The sequence below is a fragment of the Euprymna scolopes genome, chromosome 22, assembly GCF_053919585.1.
Source record: "Euprymna scolopes isolate OS-2025 chromosome 22, ASM5391958v1, whole genome shotgun sequence".
In the NCBI taxonomy this organism is placed as follows: domain Eukaryota; kingdom Metazoa; phylum Mollusca; class Cephalopoda; order Sepiida; family Sepiolidae; genus Euprymna; species Euprymna scolopes.
Window position 1 is genome coordinate 28366148 of NC_136503.1, and position 16188 is coordinate 28382335.

General features: G+C 32.7%; 1 protein-coding gene across 2 annotated transcripts in view; it reads right to left on the reverse strand.

The window, feature by feature from the left end:
• The window catches only part of LOC145243927 (tetratricopeptide repeat protein 39C-like), a 227330-nt gene that overhangs the window by 17424 nt on the left and 193718 nt on the right, over window positions 1-16188 (reverse strand). For both annotated transcript variants that reach the window (XM_080107048.1, XM_080107049.1), the window contains exons 8-9: window positions 6525-6577; window positions 670-779 (exon numbers count right to left, since the gene is read on the reverse strand). In XM_080107048.1, coding sequence (XP_079963174.1) covers window positions 670-779; window positions 6525-6577 — 163 coding nt within the window. The remainder of the gene's footprint in view (window positions 1-669; window positions 780-6524; window positions 6578-16188) is intronic.

A 16188-nucleotide genomic window follows, 5' to 3' on the forward strand; every position in this document is an offset into this window, starting at 1 on the left:
GAGGATCAAGGATAAGTGGAATGATACTAGAAAATAAATGGCACCCTCCCCTACATCTCAGCATAGTAGCTAATGAAAAGGGAGTATTTGGATCACCCTCAATTATAGTTAATCACTTTATCATGTTTAAATTTAAATTTTTTTTTTTTCTATGTTAAAGAGTTACGAAAACCAAAAGCCACTCAAGTATGACGAGTAATGAGATTGCCAGTTTGATGAGAAGTCATATTTTGAAAGGATTGGATACAATGTGTAAAATTAGTGGAAATTTATTATAAGAGGCTCCAGTGAACCTCATGCATTGCCATCTTGACATTTTGAGTTAAGAAAAGAAATCAAGAAGTAATTAGAATTAAATATTGGTCTCTCCTCCCAGTGAGCAACTTTTCTCTAAATAAAACTCTTGAAAGCCAACAAGTCTCCATTGTGTTTTCATGCATGAGTAGATTTATATTGAGTTAAACAGACGCTCAACAAACAACAGGCCACACATAGAAAAGCCACAATTGGAGAATAAAGACCAACAACCGTGCATGTATGTAAAAAGAATCTGTTTTGTTGATTTGTTTTTTTGATCGCTGATCGCTGAAGGGGTAAAAAAAAAAAAAAAAAAATGAATATTCATAAATAACTATATTTTCAATATATAAAAGTTTAGATAATACTTACTCGGTGGGATGCAAATGATTCAATCTGGTTGTTCTTACTACGGACAAGACTAGGCACCTCTTTGAAAATATTTGCAGCACTGTCAATGTCACCGAGGGAACCATGACACACTGGAATAAAGAAAGAGATAAAAAAAAAAAATTTTTTAATGAAAGGAAATTGAAATTGTAAAGTAAGGAATTGGGTCGATTTAAAAAAATAAAAACAAAAAAAAAACCTGACTTCATATGAAAATGATGATGTGCATCAGCATATTTGAAATTAATAAACGATAGATAATGAGCACTTAAAACAGAGTTTCATTAGTTTGTGTGCTTCGATGCATATATTCTTTTCTGGGACAGTTGAAATATAAAAATGTTCTTTTATTTTCACGTGTGGGTTTAAACAATAAATAACATCTAATTATGTATTTGTCATTGATTTTATATAACAATAGCAAAATAGGCGCACATGCTTGTGTATATCCATGAAAGGCTTTTTGCGTCAGGATTCTCACGTCACTTACATTCAAGAAGTTTTCTTATACTTCCTAGATTGTAATATCTCAGATTCTCTATCTTTTTTTGATCTAATTTTAAAAAATTCCCTCCGTGCCGTCATTTTGAGTGTTTGTTCATCTTTTTCGTATAAATAAAGCAAAACTAATTGAACGAAAACTGGCGCCTGGCCTCTAACCCAGGTAGTATCTGTTCTGTAATTGGTCCTTGGCCAATATAGCGGAAACCCTTCATACTGAGACAATTACTATTTACTTGGATACTGGTTTTTCCCCCACATTATAAATGACCTTGTGTCTAATTTGCTTTTGTGGGGAAGGAAATAAATACCATGACAGAAAGCGGAAAGTTTAACTAGCCCTCAGCCAGATTTAAAAGCAACTTTCATCTCTGTGCCGACTTCTTTGATTTTTAGGTTAATTACCAAATGGATTTCATTATCCACTATGACATAATGGTTAACAAGGAAGACTGATTACCCTATGTTTTCAAGTTCGATCCCACCTCTCTCGTTCTATCTTTTTTTTCTTCTATTTTTTTATTTTGTGTTTGTGTTAATATCCTCCAACCGGGCCAAAGTCAATTACCAACTCATTTAATTCACTATCGTCTTTTTTTCATGTTCTTTTCCTCCTTCACAGTACAGGTTCGAACCTGCCTGCCTGGCTACTACTTTCTTTTTTTGCTCAACACACCTCCAAACGCTCGGACAACGCCAGTCATCCCCGCCAGTTATATATATATATATATATATATATATATATATACTAGCGGGGAGGTGGGGGGGGGGCACCCAGCTTTGCCCAGGTGTAAAATATGTTTAAATATGACATTTAAATTTGTCCAGATTTCATATATATTATTTATATTATTATAGAGCTGTGATTTCAAGAGTAAATAAAAAAAAGTGTTTGGGTGCCTTCAGCTAGAATCTAAACTGAAAGCAAAACTGTAGCATTCAAAGTTGGTGACGTTACCACCATATCGTGACACGCATATGAACTGATTAAAAATTAAAAATAAACTGAGATGAACGTACAAAATGTATAACGATTTCTTCAATTTTGACCCCTTAAAAACTATTTTAACCAGCTAAAGACCCATAAAAGAACTGTCCATCATTTATTTGAGGCCCCTAGTGCCGCTCTGCAACTTTTACTTTCCGAGGAGATAGAGTTTGAATATATGGAGGCAGACAGACAGACATATAGCCTTTTATATATTAGATTAGTTTTATTTTATTTATATTTTATTTCTCACTGCATATTAATGTAACTATTGCGAGACTTATTTTTTTTTTTTACACGGTGGTCACCACTCATCAAGGCCCGGAAGCCACTCAGGGATAAGGGTTATTGAAAGTACAGTACGTTAGTGTGGAGATTTGAGGAAGTGTTTACTTAAGGGGGCGGTTCCTTAGGAATTTGTTAACGTTGGACTTGAAGACATCCAAGTTGTAGCCAGGTGGGAAGCAGGCAGACGGAACAGAGTTCCACAGGCATGCAGTTCTAAGAAAGAAGTACATCCCTATTATGTTACCTAGCATCTTCTCTCCTCTTCTGATGAGAAGCATTAGGCTTTGAAATACCATGGTATAAAGAGTTCTTACTTATCCTATACCCCCAATTGATGTATCATCCTTATTGAATAAATGAATAAATCTACATACATTAGTATATATTTTTATATTGTAATTTTCTTATTTTATTGATACTCTCTCTATATATATTTATATATAAGTGAAAGGATGATTCCAAATTTTTTCATGGTTCTGATACACTTACCGATACCGATTTTAATTCTTTTAAAAAAATCACTAAATATTGAGCTATAGAGTTGTTCTTTAAGATTACTGTAAAAACCTCATGTGATACAAGGTCTATATTTTCTGCAAAGGTAACAATACACGTGTGTGGATGAGCTATAGATTTTAAATTTGACTGTAGCTTAAAATACATACATATTTACCTTTAGTACCAGCAATAAATAGTTGAGTCTTAAACAAAAAAAGCAACCAAATAATAAGCAATTAAAAGAATCGTTGTTTGGCATCAGAAAATAGGCACAATTTTTTCGAATTCCAGTACCGATTTTGATACTTCAAAAAGCTCAGATTTTCTCAATTCCTGATTCTGATTCATCAATTCAACACAAACATATATATATATATATATATATATATATATATATATATATATATATATATATATATATATACACACTCACGCACAACGAATACTCGGTCCCACGATTAAAATTTATTTCCCTGCACGGAACAATTTTACACCACTTTTATGCCTTGCTATGAAGACTAAAAATCAAGATATAATGATACTAAACCGTATGTTTAGAATCTTTATTCTGATTTTGATAAAAATTTATTACATAGTTTTTATTCTAGAAAATATCTCAAATTTAAACTTAATGGGTTTTAGGAAAAAATTAAAAGTCATAGAATCTTTTTTGATTGTTGTCTAATGATCAAATTAAATGTAAATCTGATAAATTTTAATTTTACAAATGAGGGGGGGGGTGCATATTAACACTTTAAAGTACTCCAAAGAAACTGAAAATAGGGAAATATTTATTACTTGATGTCTACACCTATTGTTGAATGTTCACAAAATTCAAAGATATCTGAATTTTCAAAACATGGACTTCTACCCCTTTTTACAAAATTAAATTAAATTAAATATAGCAAACAACGCCGGGCGGTTTGCTAATAAGTTATCTATAGAAATACTGACCCAGCATTTGCACATACAATTACTTAATTTTTTTTATTTACTTTTTTACTTGCATTCACCCCTAACAAAGCATATCGCCACGTCTAGCTGTTCAAGAGAAGAAACTATTAAAATAGAAAGCTATCTAGCATTTAGGGACTTCAACAGTAAAGGGTGTAATTTTGTTGCTAAGCGGGTTTGTCGAGGATATGTATGCTGAGGGGGCACAAGTGCAAAGAGTTCATCAGAATACATTCCATTAAAATATTGGTAAAACAGGCACAGAGCTACAACACTGTGGCGATGGGACAGGGGTTGGAGCTTAGTTGACAAAGTGGGACTTATTAGATTGAAAAATTTATATACAAATCAGTTACTACTGTAATGAAGCCACGGAGACATACATAGCAGCAGTGGATTTCAATGTATGCAAATAAAGCTGTGGCAAAAGGTGATGTCACAGTGAAGGAAGAGAAGGAAAAAGAACACAGAGATTTGGAACCACGTGCCAGCGACAGTGACCAAAGAATCTCATGGCAGCATGAGAGACTAGAAAAGACATGTTGAGACAGTAGAGTTTTGTTAACCACATGGCAGACAAGAGGAACTGTAAAAAAAGATGCAGGTGTAATTTGGAAAGTACCATTAATAAATGCCTTTTATTAAACCTGAAAAAAGGCGGAGTCAAATTTTTCTTTCTTTGTTCCTTTGTGACTGTCTCTGTATACAACGTGTTGGGTCCAAGTGAAAGTGTAATGACCACATTACTCTATAAGAAGTTTCTACCATGTGTGTTTTATCAATGTAATCATGTTCCATTAAGGAAAGACTGTTGTCTTACTTACATTTTTTATCAATTATTTGCATATATCATCTTTTCCTGAGTGCAGATTATCCGTTACTTTCTTACTTCAAGCTAGCTTCATAGATATGTATTATAATAGAAAAGCATTATTTAATAAATCTTTCACACCCAGATTTTAGCCAGTAAATAAAACATTTTTCAAAGTTTTATTTAAAAATAATTAAATAAACATTTTTCAAAGTCTTAAAAATAATTAAAACATTTTTCAAAGTTTTAAAAATAATTAAAACATTTTTCAAAGTTTTAAAAATAATTAAAACATTTTTCAAAGTTTTAAAAATAATTAAAACATTTTTCAAAGTTTTAAAAATAATTAAAACATTTTTCAAAGTTTTAAAAATAATTAAAAACAAAGCGAAAAACGATACCTTTAATTATCATTTTTTTTTTTTTAATTTGATTTTGTTTAAAATCAAATTTGCCACTACTGGTAGTAATAATAAAATAATAAATTATTTATTTTAAACTGATAAAATCACCCGTCACAAGCATGTTTGAGAAAATATATGCACATTTAACAGATGTTTTTACGGTAATCGGGAAAAATTATAACTTTATAGTAAAATATTCAGAGATTTATGAAGAATCGGAATCGGTAATTGTATCAGAATCAGAAAAAATATTAGAATTGTCCCATCACTAGTATTTACCAAAGATTAAAAAAAAATAAGCATGTATATAGGTTGATACTTGTTGACTACACACATGTTGCATGCAGTTTAATAAAACATATACACAAAATAAAAAAGGTTTTCTGAAAATTTACATTGTTTATTTTATTTAGTTAGTTAATAATTTAACGTGTGTCAATGTAAAATGTCATCAAAATTAAATAATGTCGAGTCTGATCGATACTTAGATGGATACTCAATTTTTTTTTTTTTTTTTTTAACTATTGCGGCAATAGCTTCAGAATCACTCCAAGATTGGTGAAAACAACCAGAAAGCCAGCTAAAGATGTGGTTACACACCATCAATGCCGATATCAAAATCTACCTTCAGTCCACAGTGTTTGCCGCTAGTCCTCAAGTTATCTACTCATAACTATCTTGGTCACTACAGACCGTCGTGCATAGTTTGCATTCATCCATGATGCCGTGTGTTCTATGAGAGGAGTCACTTCAACCTATTCTGAGTGAATGCTACTAAATCAAGTCAATTTGGGAATAATAGGTGAAGTGGAAATAAAAATATAAGTGGCTACAAAATCACTTTCTTTGATATACTTAGGGAAAGGTATGAACCCATGGCTAAAATAATAGGGTAGACTAGACAAGCATTTTTATAAGGAATTTAGTCTGGAAAAATAAAAACTCCAAAATAACACTAAACCCCTTTCCATATCCCAGCATTGTTTCAAGTTATCTTGAACTTATTCTTGTTTCAAGAATAAGTACAGTTCTTGGGTCTCCAAACTATGGCCCGCCAAAGTCTGCACGTGAAGCTCTTATGAAAAACAAAAATATTCTGGATTGTTTTTTTAATGGAAAGGTGTGAAAATAGTGTCAGGTGTTATTTTTGTTCAGAAAATGATTAAAAGAATGAGGTTTGGGAGAACCATTTTCACTAAAAATCAAAGCTAATGAGGCAAAACAGTGTAAAACACATCCAAGTCATTTTATTTATTTTGGCCCACATAGCTCTAAAAAATGTAGCAATATGGCCCCTATTCAAAAAGTCTGGAGAAATTCTTCAGAGCAAAGACATCATTTTAGGGAATATCCATCGTCTTTCAAAATGGATAAAGAGAAAATATGAACTTACCAGCCAAAAGATAGGAATAATAACACTTGGACCATTTTGATTCCTCACGAAGTCTGAAGAGAAAACAGAATTACAAAAGAACTGTTTATAAAGTTTTAAAAACAAAACATGGCAGTCATTAGTGTTTCTGTGAATTTTCTTTTATGTATTCTCATCAGAGAAGAACATAACAGTGAATAATAAATAATAGACAAAGATAAAACCAATGATGTTGAGTTGGCATCAGGAAGTCAGAGTCAGGACATTGTACAGATCTTTAAAAAAAAAAAAAAAAAAAAAAAAAAGTGCCTCATATGGAAATCGTTAAATAAAATTCACAATCCTTTCCACATCTCGTACAAGTAAACTTCAATCTATCTCTGACTTGTCTACCAACTTTCAGTTATAAATGTCCAACAGTCTTTGTTTCTTTGCCATTCATTTCTGTGTGGATAAATCCATTGTATAAGTGTGTGCATGTGTGCACCATTAGATCCCACATTTGAAGCCTCCCATCTCGCAAGTCCATGATTTCAGCTAGGACCTAACTGAAATCATCATTGTCATCTGCTCAACATCATCTAAGTCATCTGTTCATCTCATCTGTTCGACCCGATCTATTCAATCTCCTTAAACAATTCAATCTAACATGTTCCTCAGCTGCTCCATCTCCTAAATACATCTACTTTTGACCAGAAATCATTATTCTACACTGCGTCCATTTATTCTAATATTATACCTTCTTGGGTCTTCTCCATCATTAACTGACTACTACCAACTCCCTTCCGAGTCCCTGCTTCCCCAACTGTACTGACATGCAGAAGTTCAAGTGTAATGTGAATAGATATCTTGCTGCCCAACTCCCTACATAGTACCCATGTAGCTTATGTCCCTGATAGTAGTCCCCTACATCAAAGTGGTAATGTGCCTTGTTTGGGATGAAAATGTAATTAAAAATTTTTTTTAAATGTCCACTCTTTTTCTCAGTTACTCTCAGGTGATACTCAGAACTGGCTACATCTGCTTTTTTCTCACCTCACTCTCTCTCCATTATTATCCGGCCACCAAGCAACTCACAACAAATTGTCATGGTGTCATTTCATCTAAGGAGTTCAACGGATTTGTTGAACTCTTTATTGTCATTTGTTTATCTACTTCTTTACCATTTTTGTATTGTCTGCTATTTCCTAACTTAACATTTCCCAGCAGTCCCAACTGTTAGGGGGATGGTGTTGCAATCCATCGTATCACAACTATTATTAGATTTACTTTAAAATGTCACAACTATTATTAGGTTTACTTTAAAATGTCACAACTATTATTAGATTTACCTTTAAAATGTCACAACTATTATTAGATTTACCTTTAAAATGTCACAACTATTATTAGATTTACTTTAAAATGTCACAACTATTATTAGATTTACTTTAAAATGTCACAACTATTATTAGATTTACTTTAAAATGTCACAACTATTATTAGATTTACTTTAAAATGTCACAACTATTATTAGATTTACTTTAAAATGTTACAACTATTATTAGATTTACTTTAAAATGTCACAACTATTATTAGATTTACTTTAAAATGTCACAACTATTATTAGATTTACTTTAAAATGTCACAACTATTATTAGATTTACTTTAAAATGTTACAACTATTATTAGATTTACTTTAAAATGTCACAACTATTATTAGATTTACTTTAAAATGTCACAACTATTATTAGATTTACTTTAAAATGTTACAACTATTATTAGATTTACTTTAAAATGTTACAACTATTATTAGATTTACTTTAAAATGTTACAACTATTATTAGATTTACTTTAAAATGTTACAACTATTATTAGATTTACTTTAAAATGTTACAACTATTATTAGATTTACATTAAAATGTCACAACTATTATTACATTTACATTAAAATGTCACAACTATTATTAGATTTACTTTAAAATGTCACAACTATTATTAGATTTACTTTAAAATGTTAAAACTATTATTAGATTTAATTTAAAATGTTAAAACTATTATTAGATTTACTTTAAAATGTTACAGCTATTATTAGATTTACTTTAAAATGTTACATTGATGTCGTAAATTTAGGTCATTAAATAGATGATATACAGACAGTAAATGCGAGTAATTTTCTTGTATGAGTTTGAAATTAGATCATAAAGCAATACAGGGAACTCACAATATCAACAAGACACTCAACTATGAGATCCTCATTGAACATAGACTACAGCAGCTTTTGGGAAGAGATCACAGTGTAGTATCTGTTCTTCAGATGCTGCACTTCAATTTTTTGTTCTCTATCAGTGGAGGAGAAGTCTTTCACGACTGAGACAATTTTTAATTTTTGCTCCTTTTTCTCCATGTTAAAAAACGATCCTGGTGTCTAACTCTGTCCCGTGGGGAGGCATTGTAAATAGGAACATAGATTACAACAGTGGTTTGAAAATTGTTGACGAAGATGGCCATGCTACATCCTTTGGCAGTTAAAAAAAACAAATAGTAATGGTAGTAGTAATTCCTTTCTCAGATTGAACGGCATTTATACCTGGGCTTTAGTGCTCTAAGTACATAGGCAATCTTTATAACTTGTCCAAAGCATTGCAGGGCTTCCTGATATTGTCACATTGTTGCAAAATCCCCTCTCCTACTGCCGCCTGTTTTTTGTTTTTTTTAATATCATTTATGCCATCATAAAGTGACTATTAATTTTATCGGAAAAAAATATAGTCCTTTTTTCAGATCAGAAATGGATCTCTTAGATCTGACACATATTCCTGGGTCTTTTTTAGTAAACAAACCGCTGAAATGGGTTGAAATGCAGCAAATCGGACAAACGTAAACGTAAGCAATTAATCATTTACAATGCATATTGTCTCAGCTTAAATAATTTTTTTTAAAAAGGGTTGATATTCCATTAATCAAACAAACCTATTGTTTACAATAAATATTGTACTTCGGTTTTAATTAAAGTCGGTATGCAATAAAACAACAAACTTAATGAAACTTAATCCTTAGAAAAAAACTCCTCATTTCTCTTGCAGCTTAATACACACCTTACGTAGTATTCACGTAGGTGAGAATAGTTTGACTACAGATATTACCAATAAATACGAAACCAATCATATATCAGCAAAGACCGAAAAGAAAAGAGAAAAAAAAAAAAAAAAAAAAAAACATTGTGATTTATTTGATCTGGACCAGCTGGTTCGGTTTTCATGGCCAAATCAATAAAACGGGCATTTAAGTATTTGGATATGGATCCAATTCTTGGCAAATTCATTATATCGAATTCATTCAGCTTTCTTCACAGTCTGCGAATAGATGTAAATAAATCTAATTCAGGTCATAATAAATGTACTTCAGAATAAGACTTTAAAAACACGAGTTATATAGTTGCAGTAATTATTAGTAGTATTATAATTACGAACAGGAAAAGCCAACGTTTCAGGGATTGAATGAGAAACACTATAGCTCTCTGCTCCTACCTTATAACAGCTTCTCACTTGCCTTATTTTGTCCTTTAGTCCTCACATTCCATGAGCAATATTTCTGACAAAGAGGGAAGGATTGCTGTTTTCTGGGTCAGAATCTATACAATTTTATCGTTCTCAAATTTTTGACCTTGAAGTAGTAGGTTTTCAATTTTTAGCTTGTTACATCAAGTGGCTTCATGCCTTGTGTGGAGCGATTTCCATGAAAAATTTTTTTATTATCTTTATTATTTTGTTTTGTTTTTTTACATTTTATAATATTCGATTTGGGTATGTGTAGAAGGGGGAGGGGGCATTTTCAAAAGACTTTCTCAGTTTTAGCCCCCTACCACTGCCATATTACTGCTTTTTATTACTCACCTCTAAATAAGATATATTACCAGAGATCTAATGAGGGTCATCCTAAGTGGTGAGTTGTTCAGCAAAACTTTTGTTCACACTGCATTCAAATCTCTGCTTGTTGGTATGGTTGGAGAAACAGGGAGAGAATTCCAAAGACAAGCGATCCTAAGAAAGAAGCTATTAGAGTAAGAAGGTTTCCAGCATCTAAGAACCACTAAAGTCGAGGGTAGTTACATTGAAAAGGATGCAAGTTTATTGGAGCACATTCCATTTAAGCACTTGTAAAATAAGCACAGGGATGCAACATTGCCGTGATGTGACAGAGGCTGGAGCTTGGTAGACAATGTGAAAACAATTAGGTTAGACTTTTTTTGCACTCTGTCAGAGAGAGAGAGAGACTAATGGTTGATGTACCATTCCAGATTAGGCAATAATTCTCCATGAATTGGTGAATGGTGGCTTTGTAGTGATATAAGATACTGGTATGTCTGAGACATTTTCTAGCCTAGTAAAAGTGTTACAGGAAAAAGGGCTGTCCCCTTTTCCTGTAAGTAAGAAGAACTTTAGATAAGTGGAAAATGAGATTAGGATAGACCGAGATTCGAACTTTGTAAGCAATGTTCAGAAAATGGAATGTTAGAATTTCGCATTGTTAAATTTCATATAAAATAGTTTAGATATGTTTGTATTGTAAAAAGAATTTAATTGTGCATTTTTTTATGGAAAGTGAATTAAAAAGGTCAGCTAAAAAAAATAATGAACGATACAATTTAAAAACATTGAAAAATAACTTAGGTTGAAAAATAGGTTAGTGAGAATTCTTTGTTGCAGAAGTGTGTTTTGGAAATGTATGTTTTAGCCACGTGAGTCGATCACGTTTTGAGACCACACATCTGATGTCATAGCAAAAATGAATTCTCAATATAGGAGCTAAGAGTCAAAGATCAGAGGCAGTCGAGTCCGGATCGAACAATCAGCAGAGTCAGTCGGATAGAGCTGACATGATCAGAGGAGGGTCCCTTTAGAAGCGAAGGGAGAACCTTTAATCATGTAGTACGACTTTGAATTCCTTGACGTCATCATCATTAAACTGGTTGATCTGATAATAAAGTTATCATCATGTTTTTGTAAAACTGTGTCATGTCATCATTCAACAGCAAAAGGTAATGCGTGAAACATCCTTAATATGAATTTTGTATAACCCCATCCTAAGTAATGTCTCTCTCCATCATAAATAATGACTGTTCCCTCCTGTGTCTTTGCTATATGTGTAAAGAAGAAACACTTCCCCTCATCAATATGAATGTCCCCATCCTATCTCTTAATATGAACTTGGTCTTCCTCATCGTTATTATGTAACTCTCCCAAGAATGTGCATCCCCTATCTCTCTCATCGCTAGTATATGTTATAAGAATCCACAGAACTGTAACACGTATAAACGTCTTTTCTCTCTCTCTCTCTCTCTCATCATTGTTATATACATGTCCTCCGGCGCTTTCCAAAATGAATGTCCCCTATGCAACAGAAGGAGACTACTTTCTTTGCAGCAAATTTCACAGAATCTTGTATGGTCCCCCTCTGGTGCTGCATGTGAGATGACGCCACAAAAAATAGTGAAGAAATGAATGTGAGAAATGTGAAGGGCCAACGTTGCCTTCACATTTTCACCAAGTTTCAGAAAAATCTAATAAATGGAGCAAAAGTTATGGGATAAAAAGTGTTATTTTTTGCAATTCTGGGGCATTTGTGACCCCTTTTGAGCTCCTGGGAATGCTGAATCCTAGTGAAAATGGATAAACAGTGCAGTTTCACATCTTAAGACATGTATATTTGAATTCAGCATCATATATAGACACACGTATCAGGTTTTTGAGTAATATGAAAAAGCTCCAAAAAAGCATGTTTTTTTAGCCTTAAAAGTCCCAGAGGGATGTGAACCAGAATTTTGCTAGGGTCACCCATACTGAATTTATATTAAAAATTTTATATTAAGAACAATGGCCTCCACATATTGGCCAAGTTTCAGAAAAATCTAATGGATAGATCAAATGCTATGAGGCAAAAAGTGTAATTTTTGGCCATTTTGGAGCATTTTTGACCTCTTTTGAGCCCCTGGGGATGCCGAATCTCAGTGTAAATGGATAATGGTTCAGTTTCAGGCCTTAACATGTATATTTGAGTTGACCACCGTGAAAAACCACTATATAGTTAGACATATCAAGTTTTTGTTGAGGAATATGAAAAGAGCCACAAAAAGGGCCATTTTTAGAACTGAAAATCCCCGGAGACGCAAACCAGAATTTTGCTAGGGTCACCCATACTGGATTTATATTAAGAACAATGGGCTCCACATTTTGGCCAAGTTTCAGAAAAATCTAATGGATGGATCAAAAATAATGGGGCAAAATGTGTAATTTTTGGCCATTTTGGGACATTTTTTACCTCTTTTGAGCCCCTGAGGATATAATGGAAATTTTTGCAAAAAAATGTTTTTACTGTGCACAGTATGAAATACAATTTGTGTCAAAATTTCAGGAAAAACTAATGGACAGTTATCTGGTAATCGTCTGGACTAACGGACGGACGCCACTGAAAACATAGGTCCCTCTCCGATAAATCGGAGGACCAATAATATGAGGCAAATAAAAAAGTTTCAAAGCATTTTGACACGATTCAGCAGTTCCTGATGTTTTGCTAAAGTTATGAAGATGATGAACCATACTAGATTGTGGGAGGTCAAGCTAGCTTGATAATTTGATTTCTGCGTTTTGGAGCACCACCTAAGAATGCAATGACTTGAGTTGATCAGACCATGCCTAATCTTTAAGGTTCTTGCAGTCCGATTGAAATTTCTGGGATATTCAAGTTACTTTACTGTGTATAAGTTACCAAATTAAACTATGTTGCACTCTTCATGTGTTCGCTTTTTAATTCACATACTGAGTGAAGCAATGCAGGTGTCAATAAACCAACTACAACAATACCATCAAACACAGCACGGGTCATCCATGCTTTGAAATGCTTCAATCATGTTATATACGCACCTCAATATGGAGATATTACATTTTTGAAAAAACTCTTACAGTCATAGTAGTATGGAATAATGACATTCAAATTAATAGTTATAAAATTGGGATTGTTGTTAGGGTGATGTTCCTAAAACGAAAGAGCCCTTCCCTCATTGAACGGCTCAGATAAATCAATCATACATATCTTAATTAAATAAATGAGTGAAAGAGAAATGAAAGAAAGAGAAAGAGTAAACAAGACCTAGGAAAAAGACTGAATGAGGGGGAGGGGGGTTGAAAGTGACAGAGAGAGGGAGGATTACATTACATACATTGCCCATAAAAATAACAAAAGCACACATATCAGAATACAGATTGATATTAAAAAAAAAAAAAAAAATCACCCAATACGTTCTGAGATATTAATTTCCTCATTATCCGTTTTTATCTATCTTGATAACATTTTTTTCGCATTAAGTTTTTTACTATATTAATAGTTTTTACTTAAAACTCCACAAAGAGAAACCCCATTATAAACTGTTCAATCAGTAAATAAAGGAATTACATTTTAATTAATTTAATTATTTCCCCATCACTTAAAATATTTTTATTGTTCATCATATGATTGAAAATTAAAAAATTAAATTTAAAAATAAAGGAAAATATTTTTTTCTTACATCACAAGTTTCGATTGGAAAAACATAATTTACAGCTTTTTCTCTTTCTCTTCCATATATTTTTATTGTTACCATTTGATTTGTCTATTTTGCAGTAAATCTACGATTTTGCAGTGACTAATACCAAAACATTACACTTATTGTCAACATTTAATTGTATACTTTTAGTTGAAAACAGGGAGCTAACGATGGTCAAGTGGTTCAATGACACTAACTGACGACCTGAGTGTTCCAAGTTCGAATCCAGTTCATTCCACAAAAATCACTTTCACTGAGAATGTTGGCAAACTTCTTGTAGTCCCTCCTGTAAGCATGCAATGTCTTTCTAGAAAGAATTTTGACTAGAAAATTATCAGGGAAACCAATACCAACAATTCAATCTTTGGATTCATACGATATGATGACGAGTTGAAGACAAGTTGTTTTTTATTGTCAACACATAATTATATACGTTTAGTTGAAGACAAGTTATCTTTTATTCATAGAAGTGGGATTGGATTTACGTCATATCTTGCATAATGGTATCAGAATGAAATTGGACATAATGGATTGAATCTGAACTAAGCATAGCTGATTCCATAGTCTGTGGTTCATATCCATCAGGCCAATCACAGGGCATCTCAGTACAGCCACCTACCTTGAAAATGCTACTGTGAAACCCGACAATTATATGGAATAAGTCAGAGAGAGTTGCAATGTTGGTTGAAGTAAGTGTCCCTAATGATGGAGGTCTGAACAGAGCTGAAAGGGAGAAACAGACCAAATACCAAGGTCTCATGTATGATATGAAAAGAAACTTTAATCTTAGGCAGATATCAATCATACCAGTTATTATAGGTGCCACAGGGCTTATGAAGAAGAACCTGAAGTCCTACCTAACTAATATTCGTGGTGAACCAAGTGCAAAAGAGATCCAGACAATTGCACTTAAGAGAACAACGAGGATACTAAAAAGAGCTCCCGGTTGGTTTCAATAAAAAGCAGGGCAGTGTTGGCAGCTGGTTTGGCTTCCCCATACCCAACGTTACAATCTTCAAAGGAAGAAAATTAAAAAAAAAAAAAAAGAACTTCTTTTGTTTGAATGTAAATTCGATTTAATTAAACAATTTCATTCCAGATTTATCTGTTGAAATACACGTTTTTAAGAATGTTGAGAGGAATTGATGAGAAATTATTTCTTTTGTAATGATTATAGTGCTAGTGTACATTGCTGGCTTTAGTAAAGAAGACAAAAAGACCTAAAATAACCAAGTTCGAAACCATTGTGTTTGTATAGATTAGTGATCTTTTAAACCAGACAATTTCACATGAAAATATTACGTACTTACCGGTTATGTTTTAATGAGGAACACTAGTACGACGAATTTAGTATGACAAACTGACTTATCACCCTTGATTTAAATTAATGGTCCGCCATTTTTAAATGGAACATAATTGTGGATGATTTTTTTTGTTAAAAAATAGATCTAGCTCATCTTCTACGGGATCGTTGTTTTGTAATTTTTTAAATTTATACAAATTTCGACATGACACGTGACTACATAATGTTTTCAGCAGAAATGTGTTGGATTCAAAGATCATCAATTTACACAAGTATAATTGTTTCAAACCTGGTTGTTTTTGATTGTATTGTACTCTTTACCAGCTTCACAAAGTGATCCAGTACCATACATGCTGGTGTTTCTTGAAAGTGGTGTAGTATGTGACCAAGCCATATCAGTTTTTTCACGCCATATCGAGGTGGTGACTGAGGCTGAAAGCAGCTACATTGAATAGATGTCAGCTCTACTACATAATCAAGTTACGTGAATGGATTTTTTAATAAAATTTTTTTTAATAAAGCTGTAGTGTTGTTTTCTTTAGGGCAACACTTATCGTTCTACCCTGTATTCACGTTTCAGTCCATATAAGCTCTTTCTTCGTGTTTATCTTTAACTATATGGACATATAGCCTAATGATTTAAAGTGGTTAACAATCAGTCTAATCAACAGTCGTTTGGAGGTTGAAGGTTCAATCCTTAATACAGGCAGTAATCTTTTTCATCCAGAAAAGTTGGTGCTTATTTAGAATTGCACTCATAGGGAAAATTAAAAGATGTACGTACCCATCATGAAACAAAGATGGCATATTCCAAAAATTACGTA